This window comes from Pinus tabuliformis, chromosome J (assembly GCF_031772625.1).
Source record: "Pinus tabuliformis cultivar Carrire ecotype Pingquan chromosome J, CPIR1, whole genome shotgun sequence".
Taxonomy (NCBI): domain Eukaryota; kingdom Viridiplantae; phylum Streptophyta; class Pinopsida; order Pinales; family Pinaceae; genus Pinus; species Pinus tabuliformis.
This window is the reverse complement of record NC_142295.1, coordinates 872,915,112-872,941,114: the sequence shown is the minus strand read 5'-3', so window position 1 is coordinate 872,941,114 and position 26,003 is coordinate 872,915,112. Positions and strand designations below refer to the sequence as shown.

General features: G+C 43.5%; 1 protein-coding gene across 3 annotated transcripts in view; it reads left to right on the top strand.

Moving 5' to 3' along the window:
* Positions 1–706: 706 nt before the first annotated feature.
* The window catches only part of LOC149229456 (uncharacterized), a 369,375-nt gene continuing 344,078 nt past the window's right edge, over positions 707–26,003 (top strand). Inside the window, exon 1 of one of the 3 annotated variants that reach the window (XM_089378659.1) lies at positions 707–906. In XM_089378659.1, the coding sequence (XP_089234785.1) occupies positions 825–906 (82 nt within the window). In that variant the 5' untranslated portion in view covers positions 707–824. The remainder of the gene's footprint in view (positions 907–26,003) is intronic. The other 2 variants (XM_089378658.1, XM_089378657.1) reach the window with 2 other exon arrangements.

The window sequence follows — 26,003 nt, the reverse complement described above, 5'->3', positions numbered from 1 at the left end:
AAGAAGGGCAGAGACTCAATAATTACTAATCTTCCAGTCATTGTTTTTGTTTAGATTGTTAGGTTTCCTTTCTATCTCAATAGGCTCCCTACATTTTTGATGAAAGAATTCAACAATCCTTGCAATGACCTAAACCCTTTTCAATGCAGATGTGATGTTTTCTCTTTTCACATGCTCTCGAACGCTTGAGTCCTCCCATGTTTTATGTTAGCTGTGTGTTCATGAATCCTTTGATTTATCCACTGGCGAGTTTCACCAATGTAATGTGTCCCCCAAGAACATGGAATTTCATAAACACCTTTCATGTTCTTGGGGTCCACAAGGTCTTTAACAGATCTTAGGGGGCCTAAAAATAGAAGGAACCTTATGCTTCCTCAAGATGCTAACAATAGACAACAATCTTGTCTATTGTCCCTTGGATAAAAAAAAAATGTACCCTTTACCTTTAATCACATTTATCTCTAATATGATTATCTCCACAAAATAAAATTAACACATAATTTATCATATTATATATTTGAAACCATATTCAAATAAACGTAATTAATTGATGTTTAGAATTTCCGCAAAATAAAATTAACACATAATTTATCATATTATATATTTTAAACCATATTCAAATAAACGTAATTAATTGATGTTTAGAATTTCTCTTTCTGACACAATATAAGACGGTTATTTCAACCTTTCATTTTTAATCATAATTATAATCCATCTCTTTATAACCCATGGGAGGAGATAGACTCGGCCTCTTCAAACAGTGCAGAGCAAATCTTTAAAACTGTTTTTCTGAAAGAGAGACGAGGAGAGAGACGAGATAAGGAATGAACTCGGCGATGACGAGCTTTAGCAGTGCCATACTTTCATTATCATGTCCTCGGGGAATGCTGTTTCCGCTCAACCCGAGTAAGTAATTACACTCTGCTAATCCACTGAATTACGTCCATACTTGTAGAGCTTCGATAAGAAAAATTTAATGAACAATTCTAAAATACGTGCGCAGACACATGTAGAAATCTTTCAGAGGGAATCATTGTAGTAGTTTGGTATTTTCTTCACTGAGAAAAGAAGTGGTTTGCATATCTTCTACGAAATTTTGATTATGACACTTCCTGTTAAGATTCGGGCCTTGAGATGCTTACATGAATTTAGATGACTTTTGGTGGATGCAACAAGTTACAACTTTTCTCTGCTGCCCATGAGGAGTAGAGTAGAGAGCAAAGCAATTCTTAAGGTGGAATAAAATCGTAGCAGAGGGATATTGCACTGTAGTAATAGCATGCAATGGGGAACCTTTGGGGTAGACTTCTGACGAAACGGCAGAAGTGGGGAAATTGTTGAGGAACAGAAAAACAGTAGAAGATGGGTTTAGAGACAGAAAAGTTTGAGGAACAGGAGAACGGCAGGAGATGGGTTTTATAAACTGGAAGGAAATTGAAGAAAAAATTCAATCTCATCAGCTTGAAAAGGGGAAGTAAAATTTCAAATTCTTTAAAACATAAATGCTTAGTTATAGCTTGAAGCTCAATGCACGAATAAAATGAGTTTTCTGCAATAGAGAAATCTGAAATTTCATGTGGTCCAAGCGGGTTGGATCCATTGGTGATGAGTGAGGAGTTTTTCACTAGTGGGCAAGGTTAAATTTCTGTCAGTACTGTTCTTGAAGCCAGGGGTCACCTTGAAGTCGTAGTAGAATGCGTGGTTATACCCGAGAGATTCTAATAAATGATCCCGTGACTCATGTACACATAAATGGTTCAAAGCCAACCATCATATCCTTAAAATTTTGTGGTCGAATGTGTTAGCTGGCATTGAACTCGCCGCACACTCATAAGTGGATCAAGGCCCACCCTCTTGTCATCCATAAAATTGGACATTAATCGTCACGGATATGGCTATAATTTATGTGTTTCATGCTAAATTTCTTATCTCTGCTGGGTTCAGAGGAGTATTTGTCAAATTGAGGATCTATGGGTGTCATCCTCTCATTTCAGCAGCAGGATGACATCTCAGCTTGATTCTCGGAGAGCCATGAATGCTAAATTAACAGCAATAGTGGCCTGCCAAAGCAAGCAAGTTGAAAAATTGGTAGCATGCTCTATGAATTGATTCTGGGTCTTGTTACTGTTATTCTTTGTTCTCCTTTTCAAAGATTTCTATTGGGTCTGTCAACGTAGCTGTCAAGGATGAAGAAACCATATAGCAAGTTCATGGAGGTATGGCATAGCTCAATCTCCAACGAGATATCAAGCAAGAAGCCCTCGATGAGCATGCTTTTCTAATCTTAGGTTTCTTTATGTTTTGTAAGGCAGTCTTGTTGTTGGATTAGTTTATTAGGGTTTATACTTGTAGGCCTTTACGTTATATTCATAGAATTGAGAGAACTTTGTTCATTTTTGTAGCATTGGATGTGCTCTTGCCTCAAGATTTTGCAGAGAGGCTAAGACACATGCATTTTCCAATACCCATAAATCATTTGGGAAAATTCCACCTAGAGATGATTTAATTAAAATAATTAACTTTTTTAAATGGTTCCCTAAGTCTAAACTTATGAAATCTGGTTAATTAAAGGGTATTAATTAAATCAGGTGTGAATCTTCTAGAAGAAGACGAGGATCAACTCCCGGTTAATCTTAGCTGTCGATTATGTTTTAATCCTGGCCATTGGAGCTCCAACAAGAGATTATAAGAAGGAGTTTGACGGGCACTTGGAGAACATATCGAATGAGAGATCAAATATTGAATTTTTCAAGAGTAGCAGCGTTGAGTTACCGGAGTGAGATAGAGTGATCTTCTTGTAGTGAGGGGCATGGATAGTAGTCCGAAGGAGAGTTTTCTAGATCCGGAGAGTGCAAGGCAGAGAAGGCATAGAGCAGTTCAGAGAGGCAGCGCAGAGCAGTGTTGCGGGGGAGCGCCCCCCCCCCCCCTCGCTCCCGCTCCCGATCCGCGCTCCGGGCGGGAGCGACTCGGGAGCGGGTCGGGAGCGCGCTCCCTAAAAAAAATTTCGCTCCCTGCCTTTTCGGGAGCGTTTTGCCTTTTTTGCATTTTTTTTTTTGTAGTAATGTTCGAAATGCAATTTTTTTTGAAAGAAACAAATAGTTTTTGAGTGGGGCAACTTAATGATCAAGTCTAGGCCCTAGTATTGATATGCTATTCATGGTAATGTTAAATTCTTAAAGTAAAAGTGACATTTTCTTTAATTTTCATTTTCATCCTTTTACTTAAATTTTTAACATTACCATGAAATGACTCAGGATGTTTGAGAGTGGTTTCGTCCTCATTGGATTTCATATGGAGAAAGTAGAATTTTAGATTTCATTCAAAATCCAGCAGACTTATCAGTTTTTCAGGATTTCAGGATTGGGGGATTGCAATGTTTCCATTGAATTTTGTCATGTATTAGGGTATGGAACTCATATTTAATCAAGAGTACCAATCCCTCTATGTACCTTGATGTTAGTGACATTGGTTGTCGAACTCCTCTATCATGACCCTTCTAAAAATGTACGCATCACTCAAACAAAATCTTGACTTGACATGCTATGCTTTTTCTGTTAATGCTTAGAGGGTGATATTAATGACAAAGATCCCTATACAGATACAAAGGTAATGACAAAGATACCTCTGGATATTAATGCTTGGAGGGTGATATTAATGCCAAAGATCCTGATTTTGCAACAAGAATAAAAAATTAGACATTTCTCGTGGTGGCAAGAGGCCCAAGCATAAGAAATAGATAATAGATTTACTTCTCTTTTCTAGTTTCTAGTAGCTTTTATAACTATTGACTCTTTCATATTTATTATGATATTTTTTTAAACAATATATGACAATTTAAGTTTGAAGTTGGCAATTATAACTCATTAGTAATGAATTATGAATATGATGCTTCATGAAAGTTGAAAGTTGTTTCATTTCATTTCATTTTATAACATTTCATTTCATGTTAGATATTATTTGTTGTAATGGTTACACTTAGCTTACAAGTACAACTTTGGTGATCAATGATGATAAATGTTATATATTGAATTTTGAAAGCTTGAAACTTTAAGATTGATGAATCATGAGACTCAATAATAAATATGTTGTATGTTACTAACTTGCGGACGTGGTTGATGAAGATTATAACTTCTAGATGATTGTTGTTATATGGTTCAATCTATGCTTTTTTATGTTTTTTATATCTAATTCATCATTCTACATGTTTTTGTTGACATATATGTATCAAAAATTAAAATATATATATATTTTTAAAAAATCGCTCCGGGATTCGCTCCCAAACCGGGAGCTTCTGAAAATGGTCGCTCCCGCTCCCGCTTCCGCTCCCGCTCCCCGCTTCCGCTCCCGCTCCCAAGTAACATTGGCGCAGAGTTTCAGAGGGAGAAAAAAATTCAGTTGGGAGAGTCGAGATCTAGTGCCAGAAGTCGGGGTGTTTAAACAACTGTGTAGATGTGTGTGTGTTTATTTCTCTCCTGTGCCGTATTTAGTTTCCACAATATGTAATTTGTGTAGACTGCAGTGTATGTATTTCGATATTTGTTGTAGAAAACTGCAAGTAATTTGTTCAAGTAATTAACAAATACGAGAAATATCATCAATTTTCTGCAGTAGGAATCGGGTTTCTGATTTTTCACATGGTATCAGAGGACAGATCGTGAGCAGGAGAGCTTAGAGCAGAAAGGAAAAAGGGGGTTCAAAATCCTGCCTTGGCAATAGTTTGAAACCCCAGAGGTAGCGTAGTCCTTGGGCCAAGGAGGTTGAAGTTTTGAGTGAGATCGATTTCTCTGAGTGAGTCGATAGAGAAATTTGATTCTCCAGATCGAAGCTTTCCAGAGGCAGAAGGGAGCAACGCAGTTTCCTTGCAGAGCAGATCTTCAGTTGGGACACAATTATTTTGCAGCAGTTGCTGGCAGAATAGCGTCAGAAGGAGAGAATAACACATACTGAGTGAATTTCTTCCTCAGAGGACTTCTACCCAATAAGTTCAAATTTTCCAAGCAGAGCAGCAGTAGTTGTGTGCGGGATTTCTCACTCCAAAAAGGAGTGCGAATAGCTGGGCAGCAGCTGCGCAGAGGAGAAGAGGGAGCAGTTCGAATTTTTCTGGAGAGATGGTGTTGTCACCCTCTGCAAAATGTGTTTTCAACTATTAAAAGAGGGCAAAAGAGCAGAGACGTTTGAAGCCATCTTCCAAGCCACAGAAGCACTCAAAGCTAAATCATACCCCTCCAATGGATAGTGCTCGAAATTAGCTTTCCAATGGTATATGGAACTCCTCAAATGGACTTTGGAATCAAAAGTTAGAGTAGATTGAAGTTACCCTTGAAAAACTAGAAGACAAAGAGAAAATGCCTAAGGGTAAAATCTCGGGTCCCGACATATCGGCGATCCCGCATATTGGCGATCGGAGGTCCAGGGTGCAACGCAACAGCGGAAGCATTTCGCCGATATGTGATTAGCGATCCCGCACATTGGAGGTCCCGCACATTGGAGGTCCAAGGCATCAGAGCATCAAGAGATCGACGCATCACAATCAACGATCAAACAGGTGACACCCTTTCAAAGTTGCGTTATCGCATAGAGTTGCGATTGGGATTAAATTCGCAGGGATTTGAACCTCTAGCGTTAAAGAGCTGGAAATGCCTTGAAACATTTAGCAAAGGAAATCAATCACAAAACAAGAAGAGCGCTGACCTTTTCTTTGTCCTCAAGGGGGCCACGTGGCTGAACATCATTAGATCCAATAAATGAAACGTGGCTACACATGATTGGTTCCGATACATGACACTTGGCAGCATATGGTTGGTTCCGATAAGGGACACGGGGCAGCTGACGTCAGCATGACGCAGCGGTACGGTGGACACGTGGCAGGCAAATTTGGCGTTTTGAGGGGTCATAAGGGGCCAAAACAGGGTAACATGTGTCACCACTCACAAGGTGACACGTGGCAGAGGATGACGTCACATCGGCGATCAAAAATTAGAGGATGAGCATTGTTGCTCCTAGTGAAACCTCCGATTGCGATTCGTTGATAAAGGGGCTCTGACACAGGGGCTGGCCCGCGGTCACATAAAGAGCCAAAGATCCAAGGGCTTAGCGCAGAGGGTGATCAACAATTGGCGATCAGTGAAACAACGCATCACTCCATAGTGAAACCTCTGATTGCGATCTTTCGATAAGGGGGCTCCGATTTCGTGCTAGCGCATGGTCTAGAACAACTTAAAGGACTAGGGGCGCCTAACCATTTACAAAGGAAAATAGTCCTCGGACAGGAATCTAAAGGCCCTAGCGCCTTAAGGCTAAGCACCCGGTCATAGCCTTTGGTCATATGATGAAGAAGTACTGAAAGGGCTCAAAGCAAAAGGGGTCTAAAGGGATTGAAGTTTGTTGTTTTGCAGAGCTTTTTGCGTGTAAAGGTTGCAATAGGTATAATCCCCGATATTACACTGTGGTTGTTTTATGAGGCATGTTACGTTCCGATAGCGTGGTACATGGCTTTAAAGACGTAATGGGTCAACAACCGAGGTATTTAATGGAGATATGGGGACTCAGAAAGACTTAATGGCTCAGCATGGAGCTCCACTCAGTCATACAATGAAGGATTGTCAGGACAATCTCCGCTTTTGCTCTGTGACAAGCCACCATAGTTGATCGCTACCAACTCCAAAGAGTGGTGAAGTCAGGCAGTTAAGGCGAAAGCGACGAGAACCGACTGAGCAGCTAGAGGGACACATTGTGGCAGAGATGTGGCATGATCAAGGGCCTTCACAGGAACGACAAAAGGATATTTTCCTCAGTCATATTTCAGTTTTTCTTATTTCTGTTTATTTTGTAATTTCTGTGTATTTTCAAGAAAGGAATCAAATCCTTGGTAATCATTTTAGGCAATAGAGCTATCGCACACCAAGACAGCTAGTCTATCGGACAGCTGGCCCTTGGCTGAGATATTTTGTAACTGATTCAAAGCTCCCCCTCTCCTTATAAATAGGGGGAAGAAACACTTAATAGAGGTTCTAGAATTCTACACCTGCGAGTGGTCCAAATTCTGTGATTCCACTTTGGTTCTAATTTCTTGTTCATGAGGGACTCGAGCGATGTATGGCTAAATGTAATGGACTAGTATATTGGACTCATTTTGAGGATTAATGAAACTCTTTGGTGATTCCAATCATGGTTGTAAGCAGTATGTTTCCCCTCTGTAAATCTCATTTCATGTATGTTTCTCTTCTACTGAAATTGTGTAATGAAGCTGTCGGTCTCATTCTCTCATGGTTATATGTATGCTGCTAAGTAGTAACAATACCTATGTTATTTAAAGATTTACTTATGTACCTTTAAGAGCACAGATTTACATATGCTGATTAGTGATAAGTGTATCCATGAGCTATAGAACATGAAACCTTAATTCGCGCTCTGCAATTCCTGTCATTCCATCTCTTCTGCCTTCCATCCTTCTATTAGAACATTGTTGCTTAGGATTCTGTCTTGTTTACAACCCTATGCATCTATTTCCTTCCTTTCTCTCCTCCTTTTCACCTTTACTAGAACCTCAATATTAAGCTGCTCATTGTTGTGTGTCGGCCATCAGAACAAGAACAAGTCATGTATCAGATCAGCAAAAATAGCTAAAACAACTCTCTGAAAGGTAGCTGGAGCATTGCACAGAACAAAAGGAAGAACTCGATAAGCATAGGTGCCCCATGGATAGGTAAAAATAGTCTTCTCTTGGTCTTCTGGGGCTATTTGAATCTGATTATAGCCACTATACCCATCCAGAAAAGAGAAGTACTTTTTCCCTGACAATGTATCAAGTACCTGATCAATAAAAGGTAAAGGAAAATAGTCCCGCAAGGTAGCTTTGTTCAGCTCTCTATAGTCAACACAAATTCTCCATTTCCCATTTTCTTGGGAACTACGACCAAGGGAGATATCCATTTACTGTCAGAGATAGGATATATAAAATTCGCACTTAACAATTTTTGCAATTCATCTTTAACAATTTCTTTTAGAGCTAGATTCATTCGTCTTTGTGGCTGCGTAACAAGCCTAAATTCTTCATTCATGTAAATGTGATGTGTACAAGTATCAGGATGAATACCTTTCATGTCTAAATAATCCCAAGAAAATGCTCCAGACTGTTTTTGAACCATATTTATTACATGCTGTTTCTGTTATGTACTTAATTCTGTACCAATGTACAACGTTTTTCTAGTGCTGATTTCAACAAGTTGAGCACTTGCTTCGCTATTTTCTTCCAAGGCTGCCATAGTAAATGATGCAAACACAGCAGGGTGACAAGTTTCCTGAAATTCACTGCTGAAAACATGATGATAGCCATTAAAAGAAACATGATAATTAATGCAATTAATATCAGACAAGAATTGCTGCAAAACATGTTCTTCAGATTGTTCTTGAAGTCCTCTTGATTGTTCTAGAGTTAATAAGGGGAGCATACAGTCTTCTTCCCCATAGGGATTCTCTAGCCAAAGAGGTACTTCAACAGCCAATTGGGTAGATGGAAAAATAGTCAATGTCTGAATTTGTGATCCATTAGAAATAGTCATTTCCCCATTTCTGCACCCAATAACAACATCAGCAGTGGCCAACCAAGGCCGCCCTAAAACTACTGGATGTCTGGGTTTAGAAGTTTTTGGGGAAATTACAATGAAATCAATTGGGTATTCCCAGGAAGCTATTGTTACCACTATGTCTTCTAGGACCCCCATAGGTTTAACAATGGACTTATCTGCCAATTCCAGCACTATGGGTGTAGGCCTTACTTCTTTTAATTGTAATAATGTCATGGTATCAACAGTCATGGCATTGATGGCTACCCCCAAGTCTACTAGAGTATTGGGTAGAAGAGTTCCATTGATTTCTATGGTTACCACAGGGTTCCTTGGATCATCATATTTTGGTGGTAAACCAGATATCATTTTTGACATTTGGCTAATTACTTTAATATTCTGATTTTTACTTTTCTTTCTTCTTGGCTTCTTGATGCAAAGATCCTTAATGATCTTGGTATAAATAGGAATGTCTCTAATAGCTTTCAACAAAGGAATTTTTATGCAGACATTCCTTAATTCAGATTCCAAGTCATATTCCATGGGAGCTTCAGTTTTCTTTACGAGCAATATCTTCGGATAAGGAGGCTCCCTAGGTTCTTCTTGTGGTTCTTTTAATTCACTGTTTTTCTCATTTTTTGTTGTTTATAAATTTTATTTTTGGGTTCTACATAGGATCCTCCTCTTGAATAATTACAGCTGATTTGTTTTTATTAACTGTTTTTCCTGATCTTAATTGAATTTTGTTAAAAGGAAAAGCAATAATAACATATGTGGGAAAAGGTTGCAGCTCAATATTTTGTACAGGTTGAGGAGGTCTATTATTAGGATTGGCAATTGGTTGTGCAAGCAGCTGAGTTGGGCGAGGAGGGTTGAGTGATTGCTGCACTTGTTGTGAAGATGAATTAGAACTTTGAGGTAAAGGCAAGGGTTGTTGTACTGGAGGTGGTAATGGCATTGAAGGTTGTTGATAATAGATGAATTATATCCTTGTTGAAATTGAGGCATATTAGGTGCATAAGGCATGCAAGGTGGACATTGGTATTGGGGGTATGCTGTTGGAAATACTGAGAGGGGGGTGAATCAACATTCCTGAGCAATTAGCACTTTTAAATATTTTCAGAGCATTAGTTAATTTTCAATTATTATTAATGTTTATGCAATGATAATGACCGCCGAACTCTTTTCTAATAAATTCTTTAATCTTCAGCCACAATTGAAATGAAAGCAACAACTCTCTAGAATTCTAGAAAAGCATTCTTCTCCAGCTCCCACTGAAGGATGCCCCAACGCCTTGGTTTCTTCAGTAATCAACTGAATGGATGCCCCAACACCCTAGACCAACCTACCACCCTGAAGTGTTCACAGATTCCAACCTGTAGGTGACTTCATGCACCAACCTAGCACCTCCCTGCCACCCTATAATGACTGAAATGAGACAAGAGTGTGGATTCCTGTACGAGGGACAATGATTCACGATACAATATGATTTACAATGATTTTGACCGAACACCTAATCACACTATGACCTGCAACCCAACCATGACATCATCCCATCAAAGACTCCTATACCTCCCAATAATGCCCTTTCGACTCTAGGCAGATTGACTCTTTTACAATAATGACTCTTCTAATGATGACACTTTTACAAATGACTCTTTTACAACTTTACAATGATGACTCTTGGACTTGACACTTCTTCACAATATACGGATCGCTGTCATGTCTTCAAAGGATGTCTCGCTGCAATGCTTCCTTTGATTTGATACTTCTGCTCTTGAATTCTTACTTGAAGTTGTACTTGAATATTCTTCTACGTGCATGCAAAATTTGCCTCGCGAAACTAAACCCAAGACAAAACAGAATACCCTTCAACTTACCTCTGCCTGCAAAACACAAGTAAGTGCATAATAATGAATATATACAAATTAAAATTACAATGCGTACCTGAAGTGTGCTTGTCACTTTTGTTGTTGACTTGTTGCAGTAGTAGAGAAAAACTCCCACTCTTGATAGGACTGGACTCTATGCAAGACTATCCAAAACTGACCTAAAGATATATACAATAGAAACTGATGAAAGACCCTAGACTTGTGATGAACCAAGTTCTAAGTACAACAACAGAGACCATTCTATCAACTATGACAAGACAAGTAACATGAACTTACAACATCATATAGATTTAGTAGACTTGGTGTAGCATCAAATGTGTAGTATCAAGAATAAGACATCCGAAATGTGGTATCAAAACTAACTGTGACATATAGAGACATAGAGATATAACCGAGACCCTGTATATACTTACGTTGTCCTGCAAAAACATATGTCAGAGATGATACTCAAAATTCAAATGTAAACACTAATCATACATACCTTGCTGTAGGAGACTTACCCTTGACTATTGATGTGTGGTCCTTACTGCAGTGATCCTTGAATGCATTCTTTTTCTTGCCTTCTAGGAGCTCGATATTGAATCTGTTGTATCTATGTAATTTCGGTTCTCCAGGGTTTGAAATTTCGTCCTGTGGTATCCTTCTGAGTCCTCTTTCCAACCCCATAAGTCTAATCAAGATTGGATTCTTCAAGAAAGAGTTATGCCCAATCTCCTGTTGAAGTTTCTAAGTTTACTTAATTTAGAAACCCTTCATGCACTTTTCTTGATTTATTCCTACCTACTTGTTAATTTTTCTTTAACAAGTTATTTACAAAGTAAATAATGAAAATAAACACCAGTGCTTGCTCAACATATTATAGATCAACAACTAAAAGAAACAAGAACAAACACACCACATGACACCATTATTTTTGGACCAATGTCCCTGGGAAAACCCAATGCGGGAAAACCGGTGTAGCTATATGAGGCTCTTTTACTAAGCAATATTAGAGTACAATCTGGGTGTCGTAACTGACCTACCCAACAAAGAATTTCCTTAGCAGCTATACCTCACAGTTTGAGAGAAATCTCCTGGCTGAAACCACAGAAAACCCTTCCGGCAACTCCTCAGCACAAAACTGCTCCTGCAACCCCATCGTCTACCCAATCTAGACTGCGTTAGCCCCTCTTTGTCTCACGCTAGCCCTGCATCAGCCTTTATTGGCCTGTGTCAACCCTAGGAGGCCCTGCATCAGCTCTGGGAGCCTCTGCATCAGCTACGCTGACCCCTCTGGTGCTCTGCGCAACACTTGGCTGCCTCTGCCTGGCCCTGCATGAGCCCTTGCTGGCTCTGCGTCACCTTCCTTCGCTGTTGCGCTGCTCTCCCGATCACTGATTCTATCTCTCTTAGCAAACCCTGCTCTAGAGAATAGAATGACTGATTATCTGGTGTGCTTTCCAGGTGACCCTCAAGCCTCCTCTTATATTTTTCCTGTTGACATCTCAACGACAGAGATTAAGTCCCTAATCAACAGCTAAGATTAGATCTGGCTTGATCCATGTCTTTGGACCATTCTAACACAGATATATATTAATACACATTAATATTTTATTTTCTCTAAGTTTAGACTTAGGGACTCCATTAAGAATATTAATTATTTTAATATCTCCTGATCTGTTTAGAATCTGCCCAAACCCTTTCTGGGTATTGGATATCTCATGCGCCCCAACCTCTCCACCAAATTTCGTGGCTAGAGCACATCCGATGCTACCCCAAATCAACACTCCCTCTTAGCGAGGACTGTGCTCTAGCAATACTCCTCACTGAGTATTACTCTGATTATCCGGCATCGGTACCTGTGCTGATGTTAGGCCTTCCTACCCAACATCCTCTGCACTGTTGCATCCTGTACTGCTACCCATGGCTCTGCCACTGCCACTGCTGCATCTGTACGACAACTCCCTCTGCATCCATGCTGCTGCTGGTCCTTCCTCCCAGCACTACATCTGCACTGCACCTCCTCTCATCATGTTGCATCGTGTTGCCCACTATTGCACTGCAACTCAATTACTGAGAAATAAGTAACTGATCTCCCAACTGACCTCCCTGTTGGGCTAGAAACACCCACTGATGCTGAAGCTCCCTCTGCCGCTGACAAGTGCTCCCTCTTTGATGTAATATCCCTTATCAGGAATATTCCTCAAACACAAGCAAACTCCAACCAGAGATGGACTGGGAGGGCATTTACCAGATATGTCGCCTCTGGAAAGAGGACGAGATATGGAGGCTACCTGGCCCTTTCTAGACTCTGTCTAAGAGTATAGGAGAAAACACACAAGTGGTATAGTAGCCGGGAAGCTCAAAGAGATAAAAATAACAATGGTGCAACATATAATAATATAACCGTAAGCAGATACTCAAGAAATGTAGAGAGAAATGCTAAGCCATTTTATTATACTGAGTAATAGAATGAGTACAGGAGGTGATCAGAAAGATGGCACCTCGACTTGCACAAGGCAAGTGAAGAAATACACTCAGAATAGCAAAGGAATGGCCTCTCTCTGAACTGCGTCCAAGCTGCTAGAGAACTGCCGTGCTGTTGTTGCTGCTGGAAATCAAGTGAGGATTTGGGGCTGTTCCCCTCAGAAAATGCTGAAACTATGGAATCGGACTCTACTCAAGAAACCCAGAAAAACCCAGAAAGCTTTTCTGAAATGGTCGACCCCCGAAAATCGCCCCCTTGAGGACCCACGCAATCCCTCAAGGCTCTGCGCTGCCACTGAAATAAACCCACCACAACTCTGCCTGAAACTCAGCCAAAATCCTCCAATATGCAAGGGTTGATCCCCTGCTCAACCTCCCAGCACAAATCCCCCTGCAAAACCCCAATCCAGAACTCCTGCCAGAAAGAACTGCGTCATCCCTCTCAAGACTGCGCAGTCATCTAAGATGCTCAATCCTCCTACCAAAATGCTGATGAAACTACTGCAAAAATATTGATGGAAATACCTTGCCCGAGCAGGCACTTGAAGTCCCCGGGGCTAAGGGTGAGATCTCCGAACGGAGACACTCAATGCACTAAACAGTGCTGCAGACTAGCTAAACAGCCAACGTGCTCTAAGTCGAAGTGACTAGCTCAAATGCACATAATCGAATGCCAAAATGAGGAGGCTCCTCTCTCCTTTATAGCGTTGGCCTCTCTAAATCCCAAGGGTCATCTCCTCCAGCGTAGCTTTCCTCTTGCCATGTGTTTCTCACCATCTGCGCAGTCACTCCAAGTGTCTATGTGGGCCCCTCCTCTACGTGGTTCTTTGGCCCCTCTTGGCTCACCTTTTAAGTTACAACGTTGTGCTACTAGGGAGTGTCTTTATTCATGAAGTGAGTATGTCCCCCTCTCCTCACCTTTTTATTTATAAATAGCTATAGAAGGCAAAACTGAGCAAAATCGAATATTCCAATTAGCCATGGCTAATTAGGAATATTACAGTCTCCCTCGGCAAAATGTTGCTTGTCCTCAAGCAACTGAAGTGATGGATGCTGTAAGATCTTCTCACTCTCCCAAGTGGCATCCTCATCCGGTAAATTCTTCCACCTCACCAAGAATTCCCGGACTGTCCTGTTCCGTAGCCGCCTCTCCCTGGTATCAATAATAGCCTCTGGTTGCAACACCAAATGCCCCTCATCATCCGTGGGTGGTAGCTCATCTGTCACTGTCACATGTTGCCCCAGTGCCTTCTTTAGGCATGATACATGAAAAATGTTATGAATCTTGCTGTCTTGGGGCAGCTCCAACTCATATGCAACCTGTCCAATCCTGCGTATCACCCTGTATGGCCCATAAAAGCGGGGCTTGAGCTTCTCAGCCCCCTTTTGCTTCAGTGACAACTGTCGGTATGGCTATAATCATAGGTAGACCAGGTCCCCTACCTCAAACTGTCTCTCCACTCGACCCCTGTCAGCATACAGCTTCTGCTGGTTCTGCGCTGTAGCCATATTATCCTTGAGATCTCGGAGAATATCCTGACTCTCTTGGATCCAAATCTTGGCTCTCAGAGCCTTGCTAGCACCAAACATCACGTCAGCGAAAGATAAAGGATGATATCCATACAAAGCATAGAATGGTGACATACGGATGGACATGTGATGTGTAGTGTTGTAGTAGTACTCCCCTAGATGCAGCCATTTCAGCCATGCTCTCTGCTGCCCACTGACATAGTTACGCAAGTAGCCCTCCAGCCACTTGTTAACTATTTCTGTTTGCCCGTCCGTCTGTGGGTGATAACTGGTACTCAGTGTCAACTCCGTCCCCACCAATTGCAAAACCTCCTGCCAAAACTCGCCCATGAAATGGCTGTCCCTGTCACTGATGATGGTCTCAGGAAGACCATGTAGCCTGCAGACCTCTCTGAAGAACAACTCGGCCACTTGTGCTGCTGTGTAGTGTGCGGAGATGGCGAAAAAATGTGCGTACTTTGTCAGTCGATCAATGATGACAAAGATATAATCCTTGCCCTGCACCATGGGCAACCTTGTGATGAATTCCATCGAAATACTCTCCCATTTCCCCTCCGAAATGGGAAGAGGCTGTAATAAACCTGTTGGATGGCTCATCTCCCCCTTGTTCCTCTGGCAAATGTCGCACTCCCGGACATGCTGGAGTATGTCCTCCTTGAGGCCCTTCCATGAGAACCTCTCTCTAATGGCCCTGTAGGTATTGGTAAACCCCTGATGGCCTGCCAATGGTGAATCATGTGATGCCTGAAGTATCTTCTTCTTGAGCTGAGATCTCTTAGTCAAGAAGATTCGGTCCCTGTAGTAGATGATCTCATCAACCACCCTGTACCTGTCATTCGCCACCTGCCCATCCAGAACCTCACATGCAAATCTGTCCTTGGAGTACTCTACTAAGAGTCGAGCCCACCAGTCTACGTCCAAGCTCATAAGAGACAACATGGCTGGCCTACGTGAAAGGGCATTTGCTACCACGTTGTTCTTACCCTTGACATACTCAATGTCAAAGTCATATGCTTGGATCTTGCTGATCCACTTCTGCTGCCTCTCCTGTAGCTACTTCTGCTCCAAAAAGAACTTGAGGTTGTTGTGATCAGTCCTCACCCTGAACCTGTTACCCACCAAATACTGTTGGTACTTAGCCAATGCATGCATGATGGCCAGCATCTCCTTGTCGTATATAGAATACAACCTCTCGTGTGGAAGGAGCTTCCGGCTCTCAAAGGCTATAGGGTGACCTCCCTGCATCAACACTGCGCCGATCTCCTTTCCCGAGCATCACACTCCAAAACAAATGGCTGCGTAAAATCTGGCAACCGAAGCACTGGGCAGCTGCTCATAACCTCCTTGAGCCTGTCAAAGGCTCGCTGCGTTGTATCTGACCAACTGAGTGCCCCCTTCCTCGTCAAATCTGTCAGGGGTGCAGCAAGATGTGTGAAACCCTTGACGAACTTCCGGTAGTAAGTAAAAATGCCAATGAACCCTCGAAGTTCTGTCACGTTTCTCAGCTCCGGCCAATCTCTGATGGCCCTGATCTTCTTCTCGTGGGCTCTCACTTCGTCCACCCCTATGATGTGTCCCAAGTACAACATCTCCGTCAATCCAAACTCACACTTGGAGAGCTTGGCATAGAACTGATGCTCCTCCAAGATGCGCAACACTGTCTCAATGTGCTGGAGATGCTCCTCCCAAGTCCTGCTGTAAATGAGTATATCATCAAAGAATACCAACACAAACTTCCTCAAGTGACTGCGGAAGATGTGATTCATGCAAGACTGGAATGTAGCTGGGGCATTGGTTAGCCCGAAGGGCATCACCAAAAACTCAAGGTGCCCATAGTGACACCTGAAGGTGGTCTTGGGAATGTCCTGTTCCCTCATGCGAATTTGATGGTAAGCAGATCTCAAATCAATCTTTGAGAAGAACCGGGCTCCTCTCAACTCATCCATCAACTCATCGATCCTGGGTATGGGGTACCTGTTCTTTAGGGTCTTCTTGTTCAGGGCCCTTTAGTCAATGCACATCCTCAATGTGTCGTCCTTCTTCTTCACCAACACCACGGAAGAAGCAAAAGGACTCGTGCTCGGCCGAATGTGCCCAAGAGCCAGCAACTCCTGAATAGCCCGCTCAATCTCATCCCGATAGGCCTTGGGATGCCTATAGAGGGTAGTAATCACTGCCCGTATGCCCTGCTCAAGCTCAATGGTGTGCTCAAACTCCCGATCCGGTGGCTGTCCTGGCGGAATCTCCCCAAATACTATGGCATACCGGTCAAGGATGGACTATATCTCTGGGTGCACTATCTGCCCTGTAGTCCCTACCTCTGATGCACGCAGCTCCACTGCCCACTCTACGTCTCCCTTCCGGAAGACTGCCTCCATTCGATGAGCCGAAACAGTCTGAGGCGGATATGTGTGCTGTCCCCGTATCTTCTCATGCCTCCCTGTCTTCTCATCATCCCACTCCATCTCTAGGGTCTTCCAATCTGTCGTGACCTTCCCTAGAGTGATAAGCCACTGAACACGTAATATCAGGTTGGTGTTCGGAATATCGACCACGAAAAAGTGGTCAGTCAGTGTGTAGGTGCCCATCGTCACTGATAACTCTGGAACATAACGAGCACACACCATGGTTTGATCTCCTGGGACCAAAACTGAAAAGCCATCGAAGCCCTCTGTCTGTATACCTCTTCGCTCAACCATTTGTGCATCGATGAAGTTGTGGGTTGCCCCATTGTCAACCTAAACTGATACTCGTTGGCCACGTACTGTCCCCTATACGCGCAACGTCAAATACTTGGGAACTCCTTGCAATGCTGCAAGGGCCCCTCCGGTAGGTGCAAAAGCTGCACCACTCGCTGCTGGTGGTGGAGGTGGCAAACGATCCTGCGCGGCATGACTACCTCCTGCCTCCACATCATCCTCCTCATCCTCTTCCCCACTGCTCTCGAAGAAGACCTCAATAAAATGTGCTTTGCCAGCAGCACATCTATGTCCCGTGCCCACGACTCCTGACAGGTGAAGCACAACCGCTTCTTCTTCAACTCCCTCCTGGCATCATCATCAAGCTGCACTCGTCCTGGATTCCCCTTCTGAGGCGGAATCCTCACATCCTTCCCCTTAGGCTGAAAAGCTTATCGCTGAGGGTAAGGTGTCCTGGTCCTGGGTAAGACATCCTGTAAGTCCCGAGTCCTGTTAATAGCATCCTGAAGGGTGGTTGGTCTAGCGGATCTGACTAGACCCCGAAGTGGCTCTGCTAACCCCTCAACATACATGTAAATCCTCCGTGCCGTCACTGAAACCCTCAATAAATCTGAAATGTAGGTCTCTGGGCTCCCTGTCTGTTTGAGCCTCGTCAGCTCCACAAAGTGCTATTCCGAATCCCTCCGGTCAAACCTCTCCATCAATCTCTTGGTGAACTCGGCATATGTCGTCATTGTGGAGTGTCCCAGTGTAACCATCCCATGGAACCACCAATCCTGGGCCTCACCATCCAAATGTAATGTCGCCACCTTGATGACCTCCGTCTCCGACATTTGGTTAAGCTAGAAGTAAATGTCCAGCTTCTCCACCCAAGACTTTGCCGAACTGTTTGATGAACCTTCAAACGTAGGCAAGTAGAATCTATTAGCTGCACGGTGGGTGTCTCCATCATGATAATGCCGGTACCCTCTGTGATGGTCGCGGGGTCTATTATCCCGTTGGACCTGAACAAAATATTTGAATGAGAGAGCCTCCTTGAACTCCTGCCCATAGGCCTGGTATTCTGCAAAATAATCGCCCATATGACCGGGCTCTGCCTCCTGCTGGGCTCCGGCCCCCGTGTCTGCTCCTAAGAAAGTGGGCATGGTAGAGCGTGTAGGGGCATGCGAGGCCACCTGCTGAATAGTATCATGCTGCTTTGGCAAATGGTGGGATGCACCGCATCCCTCACCAACCTGGAAAACCCGTGGGCTCTCACGCTGTCTAGCCTCTACTGCCGTGAATCTCTGCCCCATCACCTCAATCTGCCTCGACAGATCCTGTACTGATTTGAGGAGCATGTCCGCAAATCTCTTCCCATCATCATCTGCCATCGGATCCTCCTGCTTTGTGTCCACCACAGGCTCCTCTTGTCCTGCGTCCACCACAGGCTCCTCCTGTTCTGCGTCCACTACTAGAACATAGTCTCCCTCTCCATAGGTGTTCTCCAACTTACGCCCAATGCCTCTGTATCTCCTACCTCTGTAACAGATGTAGTGCTTTTCCCCCGTTGTCATAGATTGCTAGCTCCACAGGCTGAGCCAGATCTATGCTTTGATACCACTGTAATATCCCTTGTTAGGAATATTTCTCAAACACAAGCAAACTCCAACCAGCGATGGACTGGGAGGGCATTTACTAGATATGTCGCCTCTGAAAAGAGGACGAGATCTGGAGGCTAATTGGCCCTTTCCGGACTCTGTCTAAGAGTATAGGAGAAAACACACAAGTGGTATAGTAGCCGGGAAGCTCAAAGAGATAAAAATAACAATGGTGCAACATATAATAATATAACCATAAGCAGATACTCAAGAAATGCTGAGAGAAATGCTAAGCCATTTTATTATACTGAGTAATAGAATGAGTACAGGAGGTGATCAGAAAGATGGCACCTCGACTTGCACATGGCAAGTGAAGAAATACACTCAGAATAGAAAAGGAATGGCCTCTCTCTGAACTGCGTCCAAGTTGTTGGAGAACTGCCATGCTGCCGCTGCTGCTGGAAATCAAGTGAGGATTTGGGGCTGTTCCCCTCAGAAAATGTTGAAACTATGGAATCAAACTCTACTCAAGAAACCCGGAAAAACCCAGAAAGCTTTTCTGAAATGGCTGACCCCCGAAAATCACCCCCTTGAGGACCCATGCAATCCCTCAAGGCTCTGCGCTGCCACTAAAATAAACCCACAACTCTGCCTGAAACTCAGCCAAAATCCTCCAATATGCAAGGGTTGATCCCCTGCTCAACCTCCCAGCACAAATCCCCCTGCAAAACCCCAATCCAGAACTCCTGCCAGAAAGAACTGCGTCATCCCTCTCAAGACTGCGCAGTCATCTAAGATGCTCAATCCTCCTGCCAAAATGCTGATGAAACTACTGCAAAAATACTGATGGAAATACCTTACCTGAGCAGGCATTTGAAGTCCCCCGGGGCTAAGGGTGAGATCTCCGAACGGAGACACTCAATGCACTAAACAGTGCTGCAGACTAGCTAAACAGCCAACGTGCTCTAAGTCGAAGTGACTAGCTCAAATGCACATAATCGAATGCCAAAATGAGTCTCTCCTTTATAGCGTTGGCCTCTCTCAATCCCAAGGCTCACCTCCTCCAACGTAGCTTTCCTCTTGCCACGTGTTTCTCATCATTTGCGCAGTCACTCCAAGTGTCTATGTGGGCCCCTCCTCTACGTGGTTCTTTGGCCCCCCTTGGCTCACCTTTTAAGTTACAACGTTGTGCTACTAGGGAGTGTCTTTATTCATGAAGTGAATATGTCCCCCTCTCCTCACCATTTTATTTATAAATAGCTATAGAAGGCAAAATTGAGCAAAATTGAATATTCCAATTAGCCATGGCTAATTAGGAATATTACATCTCAACTACTGTTTCCTTCCCGGCTATATGTGGTACCACATGATCCTTGACCCGGTCAAGGATAATGCACTTGGCCCTCGCCATCGCCTCCTCGTACTTGTCATTATCATTGGGGTCGACTGGGATAGCTATAACCTTCAAGGTGAAGTTCTTGACACGATTCCTGTCAAGCACTGATAAGATTCTAGCCTTCCAGATTGCGAAGTTTGATGCTCTGTCCAGTCTATCATGGTCTCTTACCCCGTGTAGTGCCATGACGCTCCTCTGACCCTGCTCTATCAGGCACTGTTCTGACTACAGTACCTCACCAACTCCACTCTGCAATATTCCTGCAGCCTTCTAGACCCCAACAACTGCCTCTCTGTGAACTGTGTTAGCCCCTCTCTCCCTCATGCTGGCTCTGCGTCACCCTGGATGGGTTTGCGTCAGCCCTCTGGCCCTCTGTGTCAGCAACGCTGGCCTCTTTGAGGCTCTGCGCAGTTCCCGGCTTCTTCTATGTGGCTCTGGCTGGCTCTGCGTCACACTTCCTTGGCTTCTGCGCTGCTAGAAACAACTTCTGTCACCTGGGGACAACTGTTTTCTGCTGCTATTGCTCCGCTCGGCTCGTGTCTCTTAGTCCTCCTGTGATCTGCAATCACGCTCTGATACCATGTTGAAGTTTCTAAGTTTACTTAATTTAGAAACCATTCATTCATTTTTCTTGATTTATTCATACCTACTTGTTAATTTTTCTTTAACAAGTTATTTACAAAGTAAATACTGAAAATAAACACCAGTGCATGCACAACATATTATAGATCAACAACTAAAAGAAACAAGAACAAACACACCACATGACACCATTATTTTTGGATCAATGTCCCCGGAAAAACCCAATGCGAGAAAACCGGTGCAGCTATGTGAGGGTTTTTTTATTAAGCAATATCAGAGTACAATCTGGGTGCTGTAACTGGCCTACCCAACAGAGAATTTCTTTAGCATCTATACCTCACAGTTTGAGAGAAATCTCCTGGCTCAAACCTTGGGAAACCTTTCCGGCAGCTCCTCAGCACAAAATTGCTCCTCCAACCCCAGTGTCTGCCCAATCTGGACTGCGTCAGCCCCTCTTTGTCTCACGCTTGCCCTGCGTCAGCCTTTCTTGGCCTGCGTCAGCCCCATGAGGCCTTGCGTCAGCTCTAGGAGCCTCTGTGTTAGCTACGTTGGCCCCTCTGGTGCTCTGCGCAGCACTTGGCTGCCTCTGCATGGCCCTGCGTGAGCCCTTGTTGGCTTTGCATCACTCTCCTTGGCTGTTGCGCTACTCTCCCAGCACAATCTCTGCCTTTTCTGTTTCTCTGTACTCAATGCCCCTCAACTTCTCTTCCGATCACTGATTCTATCTCTCTTAGCAAACCCCTCTCTAGAGAATAGAATGACTGATCATCTGGTGTGCTCTCTAAGTGACCCTCAAGCCTCCTCTTATACTTTTCCTGTTGACATTTCAACGGCCGAGATTAAGTCCCTAATCAATGGCTAAGATTAGATCTGGCTTGATCCATGTCTTTTGGACCATTCTAACACAGATTCATATTAATACACATTAATATTTTATTTTCCCTAAGTTTAGGCTTAGGGATTCCATTAAAAATATTAATTATTTTAATATCTCCTGATCTGTTTAGAATTTGCCCAAACCCTTTATGGGTATTGGAGATCTCATGTGCCTAACCTCTCCACCAAATTTCGTGGCTAGAGCACATCTGATGCTACCCCAAATCAACATCTCCCACAGTGACCTGATTATAACCTGGTTTAATAGAGAAAACTTGTACGAAAGGCCACGTGTCATTGTTGCGACCTTCGGCCCTGAAAACGATACCCAACAAACTACAATCCGTCCTCTTTTTGTCACTATTTACAAAATTGGAATCCAATTCTCAGAGAGAAAGTTATGATGATTTTCCTTACGTCACTTGTTTGACACGGAATTCAGGAGCTTGCAAAAACCCTAACTTCCTTAGATCATATCTCCGAAAATATAGCGAACCAAGATCTGAAATTTGGTCACGCGGTTCATCAAGATTTTGGTTCAAATGGGTTTTAATTTCAGCTTCTGAAGCTTCGCAGAAAAAAGTAATGGCTAAAATTCCAAGATGACCCGTTTGAAGCCACAAAATCCTTACTAGAGGAGGATATGAGGGTCACTATTTATATGAATGTCTTGAGTTGAGAGGGTCCTCAACAAGTGAACGTTGGAGGGATTTTAGGAGCAAATTTTTTTATTAATTATTGACTATTCATTGACTACAACCAATTATGAGTGCCATGCCACAACCCCATAGGGTTTTAGCCCACTAACTTGGGTTACTAACTTCAAACATGAATATCTCTCAAACTGTGAAGAATTACTAGGCGTGCCATATATCAATGGAAACACCTCGACGAGTAGAATCCATTTGGAAGATCCTTGACTCAGAATAGAGTAAGTTGTCAAGTCAAAAGGCCCTTGCAAGATCGGGGTAGGCCCTGGTGTTGCTTGGGTTGACATCAATGACAACCACTGATAAAAAATCTCCCTGTTTGGCATTGATGGCAACATAAGTTCTCCCCTTGCGATCATGACACCTCTTCCTATTGCCTTCTCTCCCCCTTTGTCATCAATGGCAAAGGGTAACTCCCCCTGACAAACAACCATCTTGCGGACCTGTACACACCTCCAATCCCCCTTTCTACTCGAGTAGATAAGAGAAAGAGTCTAATGAAAACTTGGGAGAATCCCAAGCTTTTGGCAAAGATACTCAATTGCTTCACGAGGTAATGGTTCGGTAAAGATGTGAGCAATTTGTTCCTTTGTGCCAACATATTCAAACTTGATATTCTTTTCGGCGACCTGCTCTCTAATGAAATGATATTTAATCAGAATGTGCTTCGTTTTGGAATGCATTGCAAGATTCTTGGAGATACTGATGGCGTTGGTGTTATCGCAAAAGATGGGAATAGGCTCATCGGACTTGACTTGAAGATCTTGCAAAGTTTGCTTCATCCAAACAACTTGAGTACAACAAGTTGCTGCCACGACATATTCAGCTTCTGCTGTGGATAACGAGGTTGAAGATTGCTTTTTACTTAACCATGAAACAAGAAAACCACCTAGATAGAATGTTTCTCCACTGGTACTCTTACGAACATCAATACTTCTTGCCAAACCTGCATCTGTATAAGCTTGGATGACCAAATCATTTCCTTTGGGATACCATAGACCATATTCCGCTGTGCCCTTAAGATACCGAAGAATTCTTTTGACGGAAATAATATGAGATTCTTTTGGTGTTGCTTGGAATCTTGCTACTTGTCCAACTGCCTACATCACATCAAGCCGAGAGGCTGTCACATATAAGAGACTAGGAATCATGGATCTATACAACCTTTGGTCCACATCCTTTGACGAATTTTCTAAGCTTAAATTGCAACATGTTACCATGGGGGTAAGGACTGGCTTGCAATCTTCCCTCTGGAATTTCTTGAGCATTTCTTTGATGTACTTGGTTTGATATATGAATATTCCTTTATCCTGTTGAGAAATCTAAAGCGCTAAAAAGTATGTCAGTTCGCCAAACATAGACATTTCAAACTCACTTTGCATTTTTCTGGCAAAGTCTTTACTTTATTTGTCATAACTCCTTCCAAAGATTATATCATCCACATATAGTTCGATAATTGTTAGGTTATCTCGATCCACTTTCACATAAAGATTGCTATCAACACTTCCTTTCTTGAATCCCTATTGATGTAGATATCCGTCAAGACGAGCATACCAAGCCCTAGGAGCTTGCTTGAGACCATATAGAGCCTTCTTTAATCTTGATTTTTCTCGAGCAAGCATAAGCGAGAATGTAATATTCCTAATTAGCCATGGCTAATTAGAATATTCGATTTTGCTCAATTTTGCCTTCTCTAGTTATTTGTAAATAAAAAGGTGAGGAAAAGGGGACATAACTCACTTTTAGAATAAAAAGTCACTTCCTAGTAGCACAACGTTGTGACTTAAAGGGGAGCCTAGGGGGCCAAAGGACCACGCAGAGATGGGGCCCACGCAGACACTTGGAGGGACTGTGCAGATGGAAAGGGAACACGTGGCAAGAGGGGATTATGTTGGAGGAGGTTAGCCTTGGGATTGGGAGTGGCCAATGCTATAAAGGAGAGAGGAGCCCCTTCATTTTGTCATTCGATTATGTGCATTTGAGCTAGTCACTTCGACTTGGAGCACGCTGGCTGTTTAGCTAGTCTGCACCACTATTTAGTGCATTGAGTGTCTTCGTTCGGAGATCTCACGCTTAGCTCCGGGGGACTTCGAGTGCCTGCTCGGGCAAGGTATTTCCGTCAGTATTTTTCCAGTAGTTTCATCAGCATTTTGGCAGGAGGATTGAGCATCTTGGATGACTGCGCAGTCTTGAGAGAGATGATGCAGTTCTTTCTGGTAGGAGTTCTGGATTGAGGTTTTGCAGGTGGATTTGTGCTGGGAGGTTGAGCAGGGGATCAACTCTTGCATATTGGAGGATTTTGGCTGAGTTTCAGGCAGAGTTGTGGAGGGTTTATTCCAGTGGCAGCGCAGAGCCTTGAGGGATTGCGTGGGTCCTCAAGGGGGCGATTTTCGGGGGTCGGCCATTTCAGAAAAGCTTTCTGGGTTTTTTGAGTAGAATCCAATTCCAGAGTTTCAACATTTTCTGAGGAGGGGAACAACCCCAAATCCTCATTTGATTTCTAGCAGCAGTAGCACGGTAGTTCTCCAGCAGCTTGGACACAGTTCAGAGAGAGGCCATTCCTTTGCTATTCTGAGTGTATTTCTTCACTTGCTTCGTGCAAGTCGAGGTGCTATCTTTCTAATCACCTCCTGTACTCATTCTATTACTTAGTATAATAAAATGGCTTAGCATTTCTCTCTGCATTTCTTGAGTATCTGCTTATGGTTATATTGTTATATGTTGCACCATTGTTATTTTTATCTCTTTGAGCTTCCCGACTACTATACCACTTGTGTGTTTTCTCCTATACTCTTAGACAGAGTCTGGAAAGGGCCAGGTAGCCTCCAGATCTCGTCCTCTTTTCAGAGGTGACATATCTGGTAAATGCCCTCCCAGTCCATCTCTAGTTGGAGTTTGTTTGTGTTTGAGGAATATTCCTGATAAGGGATATTACAGTGGTATCAGAGCATAGCTCTGGCTCAGCCTGTGGAGCTAGCAATCTATGACACCGGGGGAAGAGCCCTACATCTGTTACAGAGGTAGGAGATACAAAGACGTTGGGCGTAGGTTGGAGAACACTTATGGAGAGGGAGATTGTGTTCCGGTGGTGGACGCAGAACAGGAGGAGCCTGTGGTGGACGCAGGACAGAAGGAGCCTGTGGTGGACGCAGAGTAGGAGAATTCGATGGCAGATGATGACGGGAAGAAATTTGCTGACATGCTCCTCAAATTAGTGTAGGATCTGTCGAGGCAGATTGAGGTGATGGGGCAGAGATTCACGGCAGTGGAGGCTAGACAGCGTGAGAGCCCACGAGTTTTCTAGGTTGGAGAGGGATCAGGTGCATCTCACCATTTGCCAGAGCAGGGTGCCACTCAGCGTGATACTACTCAGCAGGTGGTCTCACACGCATCTCACCATTTTCCAGAGTAGGGTGCCACTCAGCGTGATACTACTCAGCAGGTGGCCTCACATGCCCCTATACGCTCTACCATGCCCACTTTCCTAGGAGCAGATACGGGAGCCGGAGCATAGCCGGAGGCAAAGCCCGGTCATATGGGTGATTATTTTGCGGAGTACCAGGCATATGGGCAGGAGTTCAGGGATGCTCTCTCATTCAGAGATTTTGTTTAGCTCCAGCGGGATAGTAGACCCCGCGATCATCACAGAGGATACCGGCATTATCATGATGGAGACACCCACCGCACTGCTAGTAGATTTCACTTGCC